Raw genomic sequence first — 14,787 nt, 5'->3', positions numbered from 1 at the left:
ATATGTGAGCTAGAATGCAGGATTTGAACTAAACCTGGCCTTTGCTGGCTTTCTGGGAATCTGTCCCCACTCCTGGGGGGGTACCAGCCCTCTCCCCTCGGGGGCTTTGTGGAGGGCACCTTTGGGGAGTCCTTGGACCCTCTTGAGCGCAGGGCCCTGTTTCAGGGGCAAAGCACGTTCACCTACTTGTGAGCTAGTTGGAGTGAACATTCTTACCCCATTGTTCAGATGAGAACATTGAGGCTTGCAGTGGGAAAGTAAATCACGGAGATTCTGGCTTTATTTTGGTAAATCTGAAAGTGGAAAGTGTCAGAGCGCCCAGGAGAAAGATGGAGACGGGGCTTGGCTCTCCCAGGGGTCGCCATGAAGGGGCACTTTGGTGGGCAGGAGTTGGGTGCTCCCACTGGACTCTGCCCCAGCCTCATCCACCCCAGTGCCAGGCACACAGCAGGTGCTTAACAAGTGCTTGCCATGGCCTGGGGGCCTCGGTGGGCAGCCCCTCCTTGGGATGACATCTCCTCGCTAAAGCCTTCCTGAGCCCGGGCTCTGGAGTCTGTGAACCTGGCCTCCACCTCCGCTCCTCCACCCCTGACTGCGTGATCTTGGCCCAGCACCTTGCCTGTCTGTGAAACCTCCGTTTCTTTGAAGTGGGCTGGTGGGGACCCCTGGCTGTCAGCACAGGGCCTGGTGCAGCATGAGGGCTCAGCTGTCCCAGCCACCTGGGGCTCGGGGAGGATTCTGAGGGACTGAGAGGGAAGCAGGGCTTTGGTTTTGAATCTGAGCTGCCCTAAGCAGCCTCGTGCCTGGCCCCTCTTCCTGCGGTAGCGACAGCAGCTTCCCATTTTGGTGTCCACGCCAAGGCCTGGCCCTCTATTTATTCAAGCCCCACAACTCCTCATCAGCACAGCATCTCCAGGGCGCTCACCATGTGCTGGGCTCGGTGCTTGTGACCTGTATCCTCTCGCTGGTCCCTGACAGTGGGACAGGGAGCACGCTGCACCCAGGCCACACAGCGACTGGAGAGAAGGTAGACCCATCCGTACGAAGGCCCTGGGTCATCCCGGCTGGACTGTGTGTCCCAAGCCGAGAGCCTGGCTTTAGGGAGCCACAGGCAGGGCAGCCAGGCCCGGGTGCAGAGCAGCGAAGAGCAGCTCCCAGGAGCTGCGGCTGAAGCTCACCTGGCCCTGGCTAGAGTCTGCCCTCCGGGGCCAGGGACCCACCATGAACTTGCCATTCCTGAAGACAGGCCTTGTGGGCCGGATGATCCCCCGACAGGTGAAGCATCCCCAACTCGAGTGCGCAGGCTTCCTCCTGCCTCTCTTACCTGGAGGCTCTGGCCTGTCTTACGTGGAGGTGAGGCTGCCGTGGGGGTATAAGGAAGGGAGGTGGGGGCCGGTGGGGGGTGGTCAGAGCCTGGTCAGCTGTGTGGCCGTGGGCCTGGGACTCCCCTGATGAGCCCAGGTGCCTCATCCTGAGACAGACACAGTGACAACCCATGGCCTGTGTGAGGTTCTAATGAAATGCGGGTGCAGGGGAGACCACAGTAAGCACCCGATGGCGACAGTGGCCATCACAGTGGCTCACAGCTGCGCATGGCAGTCTGATGGCCCCGGCGGGTGGCCTGCTTGGAAGGGGCAGTGTGTGAGCAGAGCAGACAGGGCCCGCCCGCCTTTCCTGCCGGCTGCCGTGTGCCCCAGCCCGGTGCTGGACCAGTCCTGGCTGGCACTTGGCGAACCAGGGTGGAGACAGTGACCGCCAAGGAGGCTGGGTCACTACTCCCACAGTGGGAACACGTGGTGCGGGGCTGGAGCCCAGAGGGGAGGGCGGAAGGTCTGGGGAATGCGCAGCTTCTGGGTCAGGGCGAGGGGCTCCTGCAGTGGTTCTGCTTGGCCGGGAGTGCCCGGGAGCTCTGGAAAGCGGGCCAGGCCCCCCTTTCTGGGGCAGCTCAGGCCTGGTGCTGGGGCGTAGCTGCCCCTTAGCCGGGCAGTGGTGGCAAACAGGCGTGGGATGGGGGAGTGGTCTCTGCTCTCACCCTGGCAGGGGCATCAAATCCTAAGTACAGCAGCAGCGATGATCATGCTGACTGCCTCGTGCAGGCGGCTTCTGCACCTGCTGTCACGTTACTCTGAGCTTGCAGGCAGCACCAGCGAGCGCTCTGCTTTAGAGAAAAGGCTGCACCTTGTCCAAGGTCGAGGGTTAATGGGTCTGGGGCCCGGCCACATTGTCTGGCCCGGAGCCCGTGCCCACCTTCCTGTCCTCACTCCGGCCCTCTCCGGGGCTGCTCTTCCTGGGACACGGAGCCTGTTGTTCGTGGGACATGCATCACTCCGGCCCCTCGTTTACTTGTTGCCTGAAGGTCACTTTGTGGAGCGTGGGAGCTGGGGGGCCTGGAGGTCTCAGGAGCTGAGCTCTTTCCCGGGACAGAGAGGGAAGGGTGCGTGGCCAAGTTTACGCATTGTGTCAGGAGCAAAGGGGCTCCCTGCCCATCCCAGGAGCACCAGTGAATTTCCTTGGGGCCTTCAGGAACCACCCGGCGCTGCCATGTGACTCCAGGGTGGTGCTGTGACCCCCCGGGGCCAGTGCTGCAGGGGGTGGGGGAGTGATCTGGGACCTTGGGTGCTCGGGGCAAAATCGGGGCACCTGGGGGATTAGAGCATGCAGGTGGCTGCTCCCCAGCCCTCGAGAGTGGCAGGACGCCGGGTGGGAACCCCGGAGGTGTTTCACTCCCTTTTCTGCCCTCTCCACCTTCCAGTGTGTGGCACTCCATGGTTGGCACAGCCAGTAATGTCCCCTTTCACAGATGGGGAAACTGAGGGCCAAACTGGGGAAGGAACCGGTCACACAGCAGGAGAGTGGCAGATCCCCGGAGTTCAGGTCCCACTAGAGACCACCACTGCCTTTGCTATGAGGAACTGCTCCTCCCCAGGGGCGGGCCCGGCGTGAGGTCAGGAGGGTGCATTTGGCTAGTCAGAGGTGCATTCCCTCCGCTCGCTGACTTAGCTTTGCTGTTGCTGCCCGGGGAGGGCTTGGGGGAGAGCCCCCATCCTCTGAAGATGGTACTGAGGGGGTTTCTCAGGTGCTGTGGGGAGAACACAGCTGCAGGGCACTGTGAAGAGGAGCAGGGGGAGGCTGAAGAGGCTGGAGACGCACTGGAGGCTCTGGAGGAGGGTTCTGGGTGGGGAGGGATGTGACCACATCAGGGACGTTGGCAGCTTCGGGGTGGGGACTGGATGGGAGAAGGGGATGGGTTGGTGCTGAGAAGAGGCTGGCGCAGCGGCTGGGATGGTGTGGGGGCTACGTCCAGTCAGCCCTGGACAGCAGGGGTGTTCTCATGTTTTTGAGGCAGCCAGGATGGGTGGGACTTTTCTGTAATTGGCATAGGACTGCCTGTAGGGCAGGAGGAGGGAGTTCTCAGGATGGGAACCCGGGAGGAGGCCCAGGGGATCCCTTTGGGCCACATGGGGCCTGAGGGGTCCCTGGGCCATCAGCGAAGAGCTTGGTCAGGGCGGGGGATGGAGGTGTGAGCTGAAGGAGGGGCCAGCTGGGGAGGAGACAGGGAGTGAGGGGCACAAGGAGCAGAGCCGCCTCCAGAGAGCGTGTGAGCTGGGCACTTGGAGGGGTCCTGACGCTGGAAGGCGGAGCACAGAAGAGGCGTGGGCCCGGGAGGAGCTTCTGAGGCCAGCAGCGCTTCTGGAAGGACAGTCAGTGATCAAAGGTGTCAGGACCGAGGGGACTGTTCGATTTAGTAAGACGGGTCACTCGTGGCCCCGCTTTCTTCTTTTGTGCTGCTCAAACCCAGAGGCCCCCTTGCTGATGCGGTTTTCCTGCAGCTGTAGTAGAGGTCTGGGGCCTGGTACAGAGACATGCGGGCAGGCTTTGTCCCTGGAGATGGGTCCAGGGCCAGGTCCGCCCCAGGAGGGCTGGTGGGAGAGGCTGGATTGGCTGGTCTGCCCTCCATGCCTCTGGCTGCAGCCGGCGCTGGGAGGGGGCTGCCAGCCCCTGCCTTTTGCTCCTACCATGTTTGAGCTGAGCTTCAAGCAGGAGAGGCGTTTTGCTTTAGGGAAATCAAAATCAGACTCAGCATCTTTCTGGGCTCCCGGGACTGGCTCCTGTGTGCATTCCTGGCAGACAGAGCTGTGTGGAAGGAGGAGGAGCCTGAGAGGGGGAGCTGGGGGCCTCAGGAGCGCTGCGGGGGTGGAGAGGAGGCTGTGGGCACTGAGGATGCTTCCTGGCTGTGGGCCTGGAGTCTGTGAGCGAGGGGGTGGGGTGAAGGGTCCCCTCTCTACTCTGACCCTGTAGCTACCCTCCCCCTCTGCAGCCCTGGCTCTCTGGGGGGCCAGTGAAAGTGAGTAGAGTAGACACCCAGCCCCTGCCTCCCCGGGCCCTGTGTGGGCTCTGACTTCTCCACCGACTCCTCGACACCCCTTACAATGGTTCTGCCTGGTAGGAGTTTATATCCCATCCTACAGGTGAGGACTTGGAGGTTCAGAGAGGTTAAGTAACTTGTTCGGAATGACCCAGCCTTCAAGTGGCCCCCTCAGGATGACACCCCAGGGCTTCCCACCATCAGGTCACGTGCAGAGCGTGGCCCACGGCCAGTTTTAAATCTTGGTTTTGGTACGAGCCTGGGCCTGCAGGCCTGCAGGCTGAGTGTGATGGAGAAGGACAGTTCGTTTTAAAAATTGGCCAAAGCCAGACGCAACTGTGAAGAGCACGTGAGAAACACATCTGAGGACGTGCGGTTAAACCAGCCCAGTGTCTGGATGACGATGGAGGAATCGGCAGGGGCTATTCTCTGCCCCCGTGTGCAGGGTGCTGGGCCGGGCTCTGAGGGTGATGCCAGGACGGGCGAGGAGAAGCGACACTGCAGGCTGAGTGTCCAGCTGGGAAGGTGAGGGGAAAGCGCCTCTGCCTCCCACTTGCCAAGTGCTGAACAGCACTTCAAGTCCCTCCTGTTCCTGCCAGTTGCCCGAGTCCCATTTCACAGATGAGCAAACTAAGGCTGAGAGATGTGAGGCCACAGATCAGAGGGAGTCCCGGCCTGAAGACTCCCTGGGCTGGTCACGGCCCTCTCTGGACCCCTGTACTCACCACTGCCCCCCGGGATATCCCGGCTGGGCTTTGAGCTTTGTGCTTTTTTTTTTTTTTTTTTTTTTTTTTTTTTTTTTTTTTTTTTTTAACAGTCTTGCTCTGTCACCCAGGCTGGAGTGCAGTGCTGTGATCTCAGCTCACTGCAGCTGCCTCCTGGCTTCCAGCGGTTCGCATGTTTCAGCCTCCCCAGTGGCCGGGATTACAGGTGCGAGCCACCATGCTCAGCTCCAGCCGGGTGTTGAAAGATGGGTAGGGGTTCCCTGGGCAGAAGAGGTGAGGTGAGGAAATGTTCTGGGCAGAGTATGAACGCCTGGAGTCTAGAGTAGTCAGAGGAACCTCCAGTGAGGTCACTGGTCATGATGCAGGCCAGGGACCCAGGGAACCAGCTGTGCAAGGGCGGCCTCTGTTCCGACCCTGCCCTGAGCCCTAAGCCCAGAGCCCAGAGCCTGGAGGCCGGACCTACTGAGGGAGGCGGAGGTGGAGGCCCTGTTAGTTTCACATGTGATTGGAGGCTCTGGGAGGAGGCCGGGAGCTGGAGCCTGGGAAGGTTGCTCTGGCATTGGGTAGAGGCTGAAGCAAAGGGAAGCTGAACCTCCAAATGGTCCCCCGTCTCCCTCCCTCCCAGTGCCTGTCTTGGTCAGAACTGCTGGGGACACGGGACCTGGGGCAGGACCCTTCAGCCCTCTTGGTGTTGTGCAGTGGGAAGAGGAGGCAGGCACATGGGTTGTGGGGTGAAGAAGACACACATTTCCCTCAACTTCTTATTTTGAAGAATCAGGAGGAACATTGACGTGGCGGTACAGGGCTGCCTGCGTGTCCTCGAGCCCCTGGCTCTGCGTGTCTGCACCCCCTCTTTCTACATATGTAAGTGTGTATATTTCTTTTTTTTCTTTTCTTTTTTTTGAGATGGAGTCTCACTCTGTTGCCCAGGCTGGAGTGTAGTGGCACGATCTCGGCTCACTGCAACCTCTGCTTCCCAGGTTCAAGCGATTCTCCTGCTCCAGCCTCCTGAGTAGCTGGGATTATAGGTGCCTGCCACCACACCCAGCTAATTTTTGTATTTTTAGTAGAGGTGGGGTTTCACCATGTTGGTCAGTCTGGTCTAAAACTCCTGATCTCGTGATCTGCCCGCCTCAGCCTCCTAAAGTGCTGGGATTTCAGGTGTGAGATACATACCTGGCCGAGTGTGTATATTTCTAAACCATGTCATGAGGCTGCAGGCGTCCTGACCCTCACTCCAGTGGCTCAGGGCACATCAGTGGGCAATGTCTCATGCCTGTAATCCCAGCACTTTGGGAGGCTGAGGCAGATGGATCACTTGAGGTCAGGAGTTTGAGACCAGCCTGGACAACATGGTGAATCTCCATCTCTACCAAAACTACAAAAATTAGCCAAGTGTGGTAGCAGGTGCCTATAATCCCAGCTACTTGAAGGCTGAGGCAGGAGAATCACTTGACCTGGGAGGCGGAGGTTGCAGTGAGCCGAGATCATGCCATTGCACTCCAGCCTGGGCAACAGAGCAAGACTCCTTCTCAAAGAAAGAAAGAAAGAAAGAAAAAGGGCATTAGCGTCAGTGCTGTTACCACCTTACCTCATCCCTATGGCAGCACCTCATTGCCAGTCCACAGCGCGGCTTCCCAGCTGGCCTAGTGACAGCCACGGCAACTGGTTTTCCCCCCTGATCTGGACCCGATCCGGGCATCTGGAGTTAGATTTGGTTTTCTCGTCTGTGTAGACTCTTTTCCGGAACAATCCTCTCACTTCCTTTGCCTTTCCTGGCCCCAACTTGAAGTGTCCTGGTCAGTTGTCTTGTAGAATGTCCCGAAGCCTGGGATTTGTCTGATTACGTCCTCGTGGTTAGACTCAGGTTAATTATTTTTTGGCAGGAGACCTCCATGGATAATGCATCCTTCCACTGCATCAGTTAACGGGTACATGATGTTGAGTTGTTTCATGGTTGAAGGCAGGGCAGGTTTGATTAAGGATGGTGGCTTTTTATTTTAATTAGTTATATATATATATACACACACAATTAATATATATATAATATATATTAGTATATATATTATATATATTATAATATATGATATGATATATGATATATTATATATAACATAATATATATAATATATATAACATATTATATATAATATATTATATATTATACATTATATATCTCTATATATAATATATATTATATATTATATAATATATTATATAATATATAATATAATATATATATTATGTAATATATTATATATTATATTATATATTATATATATCATATTATATAATATATTATAGATAATATGTTATATATTAAAAAATATATATATATATATTTATTTTGAGATGGAGTCTTGCTCTGTCGCCAGGCTGGAATGCAGTGGTGTGATCTCGGTTCACTGCAACCCCCACCTCCTGGATTCAAGCCATTCTCCCACCTCAGCCTCCTGAGTAGCTGGGACTATAGGCACTCGCCACCACACTCAGCTCATTTTTGTATTTTTAGTAGAGATGGGGTTTCACCATGTTGGCCAGGCTGGTCTTGAACTCCTGACCTCATGATCCGCCTGCTTCGGCCTCCCAAAGAACTGGGATTATAGGCATGTGCCACTGCATCCAGCCTATTTGTTATATTTTTTATTGTGTAGTAGAAAAGATACCACCAGCAGAGTCACTGGTAACTTATGGATATTTTTGCTTAGGCTGAAGCTTGATTAGGCAGGCAAGTAAAAGCAAATTGAGATGATTTCAAGAAAAATCCTGAGTGAATCACTGGACAGCTGGACAGAGAAGGGTCTCGAAGGTGATCTAGGAAGAGTTGAGCTTCTGGAGGCCCAGATAGAGTGGTTGAGAACACAGGCCTTGGTGATGGGCAAACCCAGCTGAGGCTGAGACCGTGGCACGTTCCTTCAGTCGCCTCCCCCCAGCTCAGCTTCCTCTCCAGGTTGGGGTGGTAGCTGCTCAGCAGGCGGCTGGAATTGGGACAAAGGACAGCCTGACCCATGCCAGAGCTCCCTGGCTGGCGGGAGGACTGGGAGCAGGTGGCCAGGACCCCAGAGATTTCCTCTGCCTGTTGTCTTCAAGACCTTCCAAGGCCAGGCTCGCTGGCTCACACCTAATCCCAGCACTGTGGGAGTCTGAGGCGGGTGGATCACTTGAGGTCAGAAGTTTGAGATCAGCCTGGCCACCATGTGAAACCCCGTCTCTACTAAAAAAAAATTAGCTGGGCGTGATGGTTCATGCCTGTAGTTCCAGTTGCTTGGGAGGCTGAGACATGAGGATCACCTGGACCTGGGAGGCAGAGGTTGCAGTGAGCCGAGGTGGCGCCATTGCACTCCAGCCTGGGTGACAGAGGGAGACTTTGTCTCCAGAAAAAAAAAAAAAAAAGACCGTCCAAGGTCCCAGGCAGTGAAGCAGTTAGGATTGCTGGCTCCTGGCTGGGTATCAGGGGACACCTGCTGGCATCAACTGCTTCCTAAAGGTCAATTCACTGCTTAAAGCATGGGCCGGGCTTATCTCCGCACCCGAACTCCAGTTCCCTGGGGCCTGGCCCCCTGCTGATCTCCTGGGGCTCTGTGGGGGGCCTTTCTAATGGGGAGAACCCTAGTCATGGAGTCTCCTCCTGCCACCCTGCTGCATCCTGGGGGTGTAGTGGGGGTGAGGAAGGACGTGGAGGCTGAGGCAGAGGCAGAGAGCCCTGGGGGAGGGCTGCTGGGAGACATGGAGCGGGGGTCAAGGCAGAGCAGGCCTTCTGAGCTGGCGGTCCGGGGAAGCCCCGCTCTGACACTGTGAGGCCTGGCTAAGGTCAGCAGTGGCCATGCCACCAGCTCCTGCTGTTTATGTTGAATGCTGCAACACCTTGCCAAGGTCATACAAGGTCATGCAGACTCAAGGGGGTGTACCCGTCCTGATCTCCGGGGGCGAAGTCCTGGCTCTGCTGTTTCCTGGCAAAGGGACCTCAGGTGATACCAGACAAATAAGCGGACCCGTCGGAACCTCAATCCCTCAGTGGGAAAACGGGGTCACATCTCCCTGTGGGATTTCTATGAAGCTAAGGGGTGGCAAGCACTTCAATTTTCCCAGCAATCCCATTTTGCAGATGAGAAAATTGAGGCTCAGACAGGGGAAGCAATTTGCCCAAGGATGCACAGTGCCCTGTGGGTCTGGATTTGAACCTAGGCAGTCTGGTCTGGCTTTAGCACCTGTGGCCCTGAACTCCTGCTGGTACCATGATGCGTTGCCTGCGTCTCCAGGTTTGGGCTGTCAGCCTCCGCCCCACAGCCCCGGCTGCCATCATGGGGGCAGGCCCAGGCAGCCAGGCGGGATCAGACCAAGGATACCTTTCTTCTCTACCCCTACGCCAAACCCTGAACCCCTTCCTGCCCCATACCCTTTGCCAAAACTTTATCTCAGAAAATTGCTTTCTTTGACTCCAGGCCCGGCGTTTCTGGGTAACCGGCGGCTCCCGCTGTTGCCTCCTCTCTCTCTTTTTTTTTTTTTTTTTGAGACGGAGTCTTGCTCCCAGGCTGGAGTGCAGCGGTGCAGTCTCGGCTCACTGCAACCTTCGCCTCCCAGGTTGAAGCCATTCTCCTGCCTCAGCCTCCTGAGTAGCTGGAACTATAGGTGCGCGCCACCGCACCCGGCTAATTTTTTGTATTTTTAGTAGAGACGGGGTTTCACCATGTTAGCCAGGCTGGTCTCAATCTCTTGACCTCATGATCTACCCGCCTCGGCCTCCCAAAGTGCCGGGATTACAGGCGTGAGCTGCCGCGCGCCCTGCCTGCTGTCTTTTTATCCGAGGCCTGCTTGCAGACAGGTCTCTTGCTCCCACTTGGGCCTGTGGGAGGAGAGCGCTAACCAGCACGGGGGTGGAGGCTTCTAGCCTGCCCAGGAATCCGGCCGCCGGACTCTGAGCCGCAGACCTGAGGTCAGACCCTTGCCTTGCCACTTCCTGATCTCTTCGTGCCTTAGTTTCCACATTCGGAGCCAGGGCAGAGTTGCGCCATCCTCCCTCCACGCTGTCCTAAGAGCAGCTGCGCCAAAGCACAGAGGCCGCCCTGGGCGCAGATTCGGGCTTACAGTGGACTCTTGGTATTTGGCAGCCGCTGTGAGCTTGCTTTGAGTGGTTTTTGAAAAGTGGCTTCCTCAAGTCTGGTCAGGCACAAACAATTCACAGACACCTTTTTGGGCTTCCTTCCCACTTCCCTGGGAATAGATTCCAGTTCCTTTACTCATCTGACCTGTACATGATATCCCTTTCCAGTCTGTTCGTCCCTTCCCTCCTTCCTTCCTTCCTTCCTTCCTTCCACAAGCCAGTATTGAGCACATTTGAGGGCCCTACCCTATACCCTTTGCCAAAACTTTCTCTTGGAAAATTACATTCTTTGATGCCAGGCCTGGCCTTTCCAGGTACATGGCACCCCCGGGGATCCAGTAGCTTCCACGCCTTTATGACTGCGTCCCCCCAATGGCTCTGTGTGGCAGGGGCTGGTACTATGATGCCCGCTTTTTGGATGAGGTGCCCGAGGCAGGGAGTGCAGGAGGAGCCGTCCTGTGCCCACACTGGCAGGGAGCGAAGGTGGCCTTGGTGGTGGCTTGATGTTCTTGTTCGGTTACCTTAGAGAGAACGTTTATTTGGTTCCAACTTGAAATAATTCTGTACTTTTCAGAAAAAGCGTTTTTGTTTCATGGCTCAGCAGAGCGAGTCTATGGGCGTGGCTCGAGGCTCCAGGCTCAGCTGCCTTCTGTGGCCTCTTCCAGCTTTTGGTTCATGGCTCTGTTCATGTTTTGCCAGCGAAGGAGCTGGGACTGACCATGGAGATGGGCTGTGGGGATGGGCCGATGGGGAGGGTGGTCCGCTCTTCTGCTGAGAGCTGCGCCTTTACAGCTCCCCCCAACACACGTGGGCAGCTGAGTGCCTGGGGAAGCCGGGGCCTTCCCTGACATCGTGTTCCCAGGGATTGAGAGATGGGAAAGAATATGTCTTGGACGTTGGTCTGGGAGTGACAACTGTCTGCCTACTCCCAGGACTGTGGGGAGAAGCGAACCCTCGAGTGTCATGGGGTGTTGTTGGGCTTTTCCCAGCAGCAGCGGCAGTGGCGGGCAGCACGTGGGTGCTGGGAAGGGATGGGGCCAGTGTCCCCTGCCTGGGTGGCGGGAACAGAGCCCCTGGCTGGGACTGCTTAAGGGAGCATTTTCTCGTCCAGAGCAGGACGATGCCCAGGGACATGGCACTTGGGGAGGGGAGGGCTGGAAGGGAGGCCCCCAGTGAATGTCTGCCCACCTCCCAGGACACTGTCCCTGAGCTAAAAGCCTGCTTTTCTGTTTTCTCTTGCAGTTACTGAGAAGGAGGTCCAGCAGTGGTGAGTAGCTGCTTTTTCTCACACCGTGTGGAGGGCTGGGGTGTCGGCTCTGTGCTGATGGGGACAGCAGTCCAGCTGCCCAGGACGGGGCGTGTGGAGGGGCCCCTGAGCATGGGGTCTGGGCAGGCTTTGTTCAGTTACCTTGTCCCTGCGGGACTGACGGGGTTTCAGTGGCACTGGGCTGGGGTGGCATTGGGTGTTTGCTGGTGGTCTTTGTTGCAGTGGACCTGGGCTGGGGTGGCGTTGGGTGTTTGCTGGTGGTCTTAGCATCTTTAAGGACCAGCAAGCCCTGAGGTTGATTCCAAGCCCTGCTCACCAAAGAGAAGGGTTTGGATAAGACAGTCCTTCTATGACCTTGAGAGGTCCTTTCCCCTCGCTGGGGCTCCAACGCCCCTTCTATAAATCGATCGATTTGCTTGGAGCAGGGATGGCAAAAGGGCTTGCTCTTGGATGCCAGCTATAATTAATCTGTCGTAGCTGCCTGGAGGGTCGTGATAAGAAGGATCCTGAGGCCATACGTCATGGAGCAAATAGAAGAGCGGCAGTGAGGGATCGGTGGGGCCTGTAATGGATGAGCGGCACCTGGGCTGGGCCTGGGGGAGGAGGGCGGCTGTCCGACACCGTGGAATGTGGAGCAGACGGGAGGCTCGCCCTGTAAGGTGACTGAGCTGCAGGGGCGGCGTGTAGGGACATGAGCTTGGAGACCTTCCAGGCGCCCCCAGGAGCCTCCAGGACCACCTTCTACACCTACCTGCCTCAAGTCCAAGCTGCAGAGGGGGCGGGGCTCTGCTGGCCCGCCTGGCTCTGCTGAGCCCTTGCTGAGCGGTGCCCTAACCTGGGGCCCAGCTTCCACCCTCACTTTCCACTTTTACACTTCCCCGCATGAGTGCCTCAGAAATGCCATCCTTCTAGGTCTTCACCCCTGTGATTCTCCTTTCCTGGAATGCCCACCTTCTTTCCTGCACCATCTGAACTCTGCCCCTCCCAAGGCTCAGCTCAAGTCACCTCCTCCATGAAGCCTCCCTAGATTCCCCATCCATACATATTCTCCCCACCTTTGCACATGCCAGCCAGAGGGGTCTTTGTTGAACAAAACCTGACCATGCCAGACGTCTGCTAAAACCCTCTCTGGACCTCAGGGCAAAGTCCTCACCCTTGGCATGGTTATGTGCTTATGAGGCCTGGTTCAGTCTGGCCCTACTGACTCCGCAGTCTGGCGTCCTCTGCCCTTTAGCCTTTGCTCTCTGGTCAGCCTGAACTGCTGTTGGTTGCTCGAACTCACCTTTGTCTTGGGGGCTTCCTGATGTTTGCCCAGGCCACTATCCTTGCCTGCTGGGCTGTTACCTCCTTGTCCCTCCCCAACCCCCTGCCCCTCTGTCTGGCTTGGGGCCTCCTCTGACCTCCCCGGGCCCTGAACCTCCCTGGGACAGCCGATGACATACCGGGCAGCAGATAAGCATTGCATCCCTCTCTGCCTCTTGCGAGGGCTCTGAAGGCTGGCCAGCTTCGCCTTGTCCATGGCTGTGTCTCCAGGGCCTGGCCACGGTGGGTGCGTGGCACCTAATGGGCATCGCCCTTGGTGCTTCAAATTCATGCTGCCATTGACTTCTGTTTTCTTTCTTTTTGAGACAGAGTCTCACTTTGTCTCCAGGTGCCAGGCTGGAGTACAGTGGTGCAATCTCGGCTCACTGCAACCTCTGCCTCCTGGGTTCAAGCAATTCTCCTGTCTCAGCCTCCCAAGTAGCTGGGATTACAGGGGCACACCACCACACCAGGCTAATTTTTGTATTTTAGTAGAGACGGGGTTTCACCGTGTTGGCCAGGATGGTCTCAATCTCTTGACCTCGTGATCTGCCTGCCTTGGCCTCCCAAAGTGCTGGGATTACAAGTGTGAGCCACCGCGCCCGGCTGCCTCTTTTTGTTTTGTTTTGTTTAGTTTTGAGTCGGAGACTCTTGCTCTGTCACTTAGGCTGGAGGGCAGTGGCTTGATCTTGGCTCGCTGCAACCTCTGCCTCCCGAATTCAAGTGATTCTCCTGCCTTAGCCTCCCGAGTAGCTGGGATTACAGGTGTGTGCCACCACGCCTGGGTAACTTTTGTGTTTTTAGTAGAGATGGGGTTTCACTTTGTTAGCCAGGCTGGCCTCGAACTCCTGACCTCAAGTGATCTTCCCGCCTCAGCCTCCCAAAGTACTGGGGTTACAGGAGCGAGCCACTGTGCCTGGCCTGCAGTTGACTTCTGGGAACAGTACTGGGGGTTGACAGAGCTCATAATTCCACGTGGCAGATGAGGAAACTGAGGCTCAGAGAAAGTCCGTTGGGAGGTGGCAGGGCTGAGATGAACTATAGGCAACCAGACTCCAGAAGCTGAGTTCTTGCCTCCAGGGTAAGTGTGTGTGTGCGTGTGTGTGTGTGTGTGTGTGTGTATGTGTACGTGTGTGTACACATTTTTTTTTCTTGAGACAGAGTCTCTGTGATCTGTTGCCCAGGCTGGAGTGCAGTATTGCCATCTCAGCTCAATTGCAGCCTCAACCTCCTAGGCTCAAGCGGTCCTCCTGCCTCAGCCTCCCAAGTAGCTGGGACTACAGACACCCACCATGACACCTGGATAATTTTTCTATTTTTTGTAGCGATGAGGTTTTGCCATGTTGGTCAGGCTGGTCTCGAACTCCTGGGCAAGTGATTCTCTTGCCTTGGCTTTCCAAAGTTCTGGGATTACAGGTGTAAGCCACCATGCCCGGCTTCCATTGTGAGTATTTGAATGAGGGATGAGTGAGTAGGCAGCAAGGAGTCTTCCCAAGACCATGAGAAAGCTCAGTGTCTCCCAGGGAGGGCCAGGGAAGGGGAGGGCAGTGGTTAGAGTTGCTGGGTGGCCGGTAAGGGACAGACGTGAGCAGTTGTCCCCCTCTCCCATTGCCCTGGCCCTGATTGTGGCTGCTCATGACCAAGGCATCTCCCCTGGGGTCTCAGGGGACTGGGGGTTGAGGAGGGGATACTGGGACCTGTCTGCCTGGGCCTCATCCAGGGAGGGAAGAGGACAAGTGCTTGGGGACACTTCCCAAGCACTGCTGTCAGCTGGGCAGGCTCCCAGACACAGCCTCGTTCATTTCATTCTCACAATGACCCAGAAGAGACAACCTCATTGTGGCATCTCGGCATATGGTAGATGGAGACACTGAGGCCTGCCTGAGCGCCCCCTACTGGTGTCCCCCATCCCCACACCTGGGCCTTCCCCTGGAGCCACAGGTGACAGAGTGGTTGGGATCATGGGCTTCAGAACCGGGCAGGCTGAACTTAAATCCTTTAATTTTTTTTTTTTTTTTTTTTTTTT

The 14,787-nt window shown here is 56.3% G+C and overlaps 1 protein-coding gene and 1 long non-coding RNA gene across 3 annotated transcripts in view; both read left to right on the top strand.

The window, feature by feature from the left end:
* The window catches only part of NCS1 (neuronal calcium sensor 1), a 63,956-nt gene that overhangs the window by 17,472 nt on the left and 31,697 nt on the right, over positions 1-14,787 (top strand). Inside the window, exons 1-2 of one of the 2 annotated variants that reach the window (XM_037728049.1) lie at positions 11,050-11,074; positions 11,435-11,459. In XM_037728049.1, the coding sequence (XP_037583977.1) occupies positions 11,065-11,074; positions 11,435-11,459 (35 nt within the window). In that variant the 5' untranslated portion in view covers positions 11,050-11,064. Of the gene's footprint in view, positions 1-11,049; positions 11,075-11,434; positions 11,460-14,787 lie in introns of those variants that run through there. The other variant, XM_017499087.2, reaches the window with a different exon arrangement.
* The window catches only part of LOC119467023, a 2,902-nt gene continuing 2,285 nt past the window's right edge, over positions 14,171-14,787 (top strand). Inside the window, exon 1 of the long non-coding RNA XR_005195539.1 lies at positions 14,171-14,205. This is a non-coding gene — a long non-coding RNA (uncharacterized LOC119467023). The remainder of the gene's footprint in view (positions 14,206-14,787) is intronic.

Source organism: Cebus imitator, unplaced genomic scaffold, assembly GCF_001604975.1.
Source record: "Cebus imitator isolate Cc_AM_T3 unplaced genomic scaffold, Cebus_imitator-1.0 Scaffold254, whole genome shotgun sequence".
NCBI classification, from domain to species: domain Eukaryota; kingdom Metazoa; phylum Chordata; class Mammalia; order Primates; family Cebidae; genus Cebus; species Cebus imitator.
Note: the sequence above shows the minus strand (reverse complement) of the source record. Positions and strands in the feature narration are given on the sequence as shown.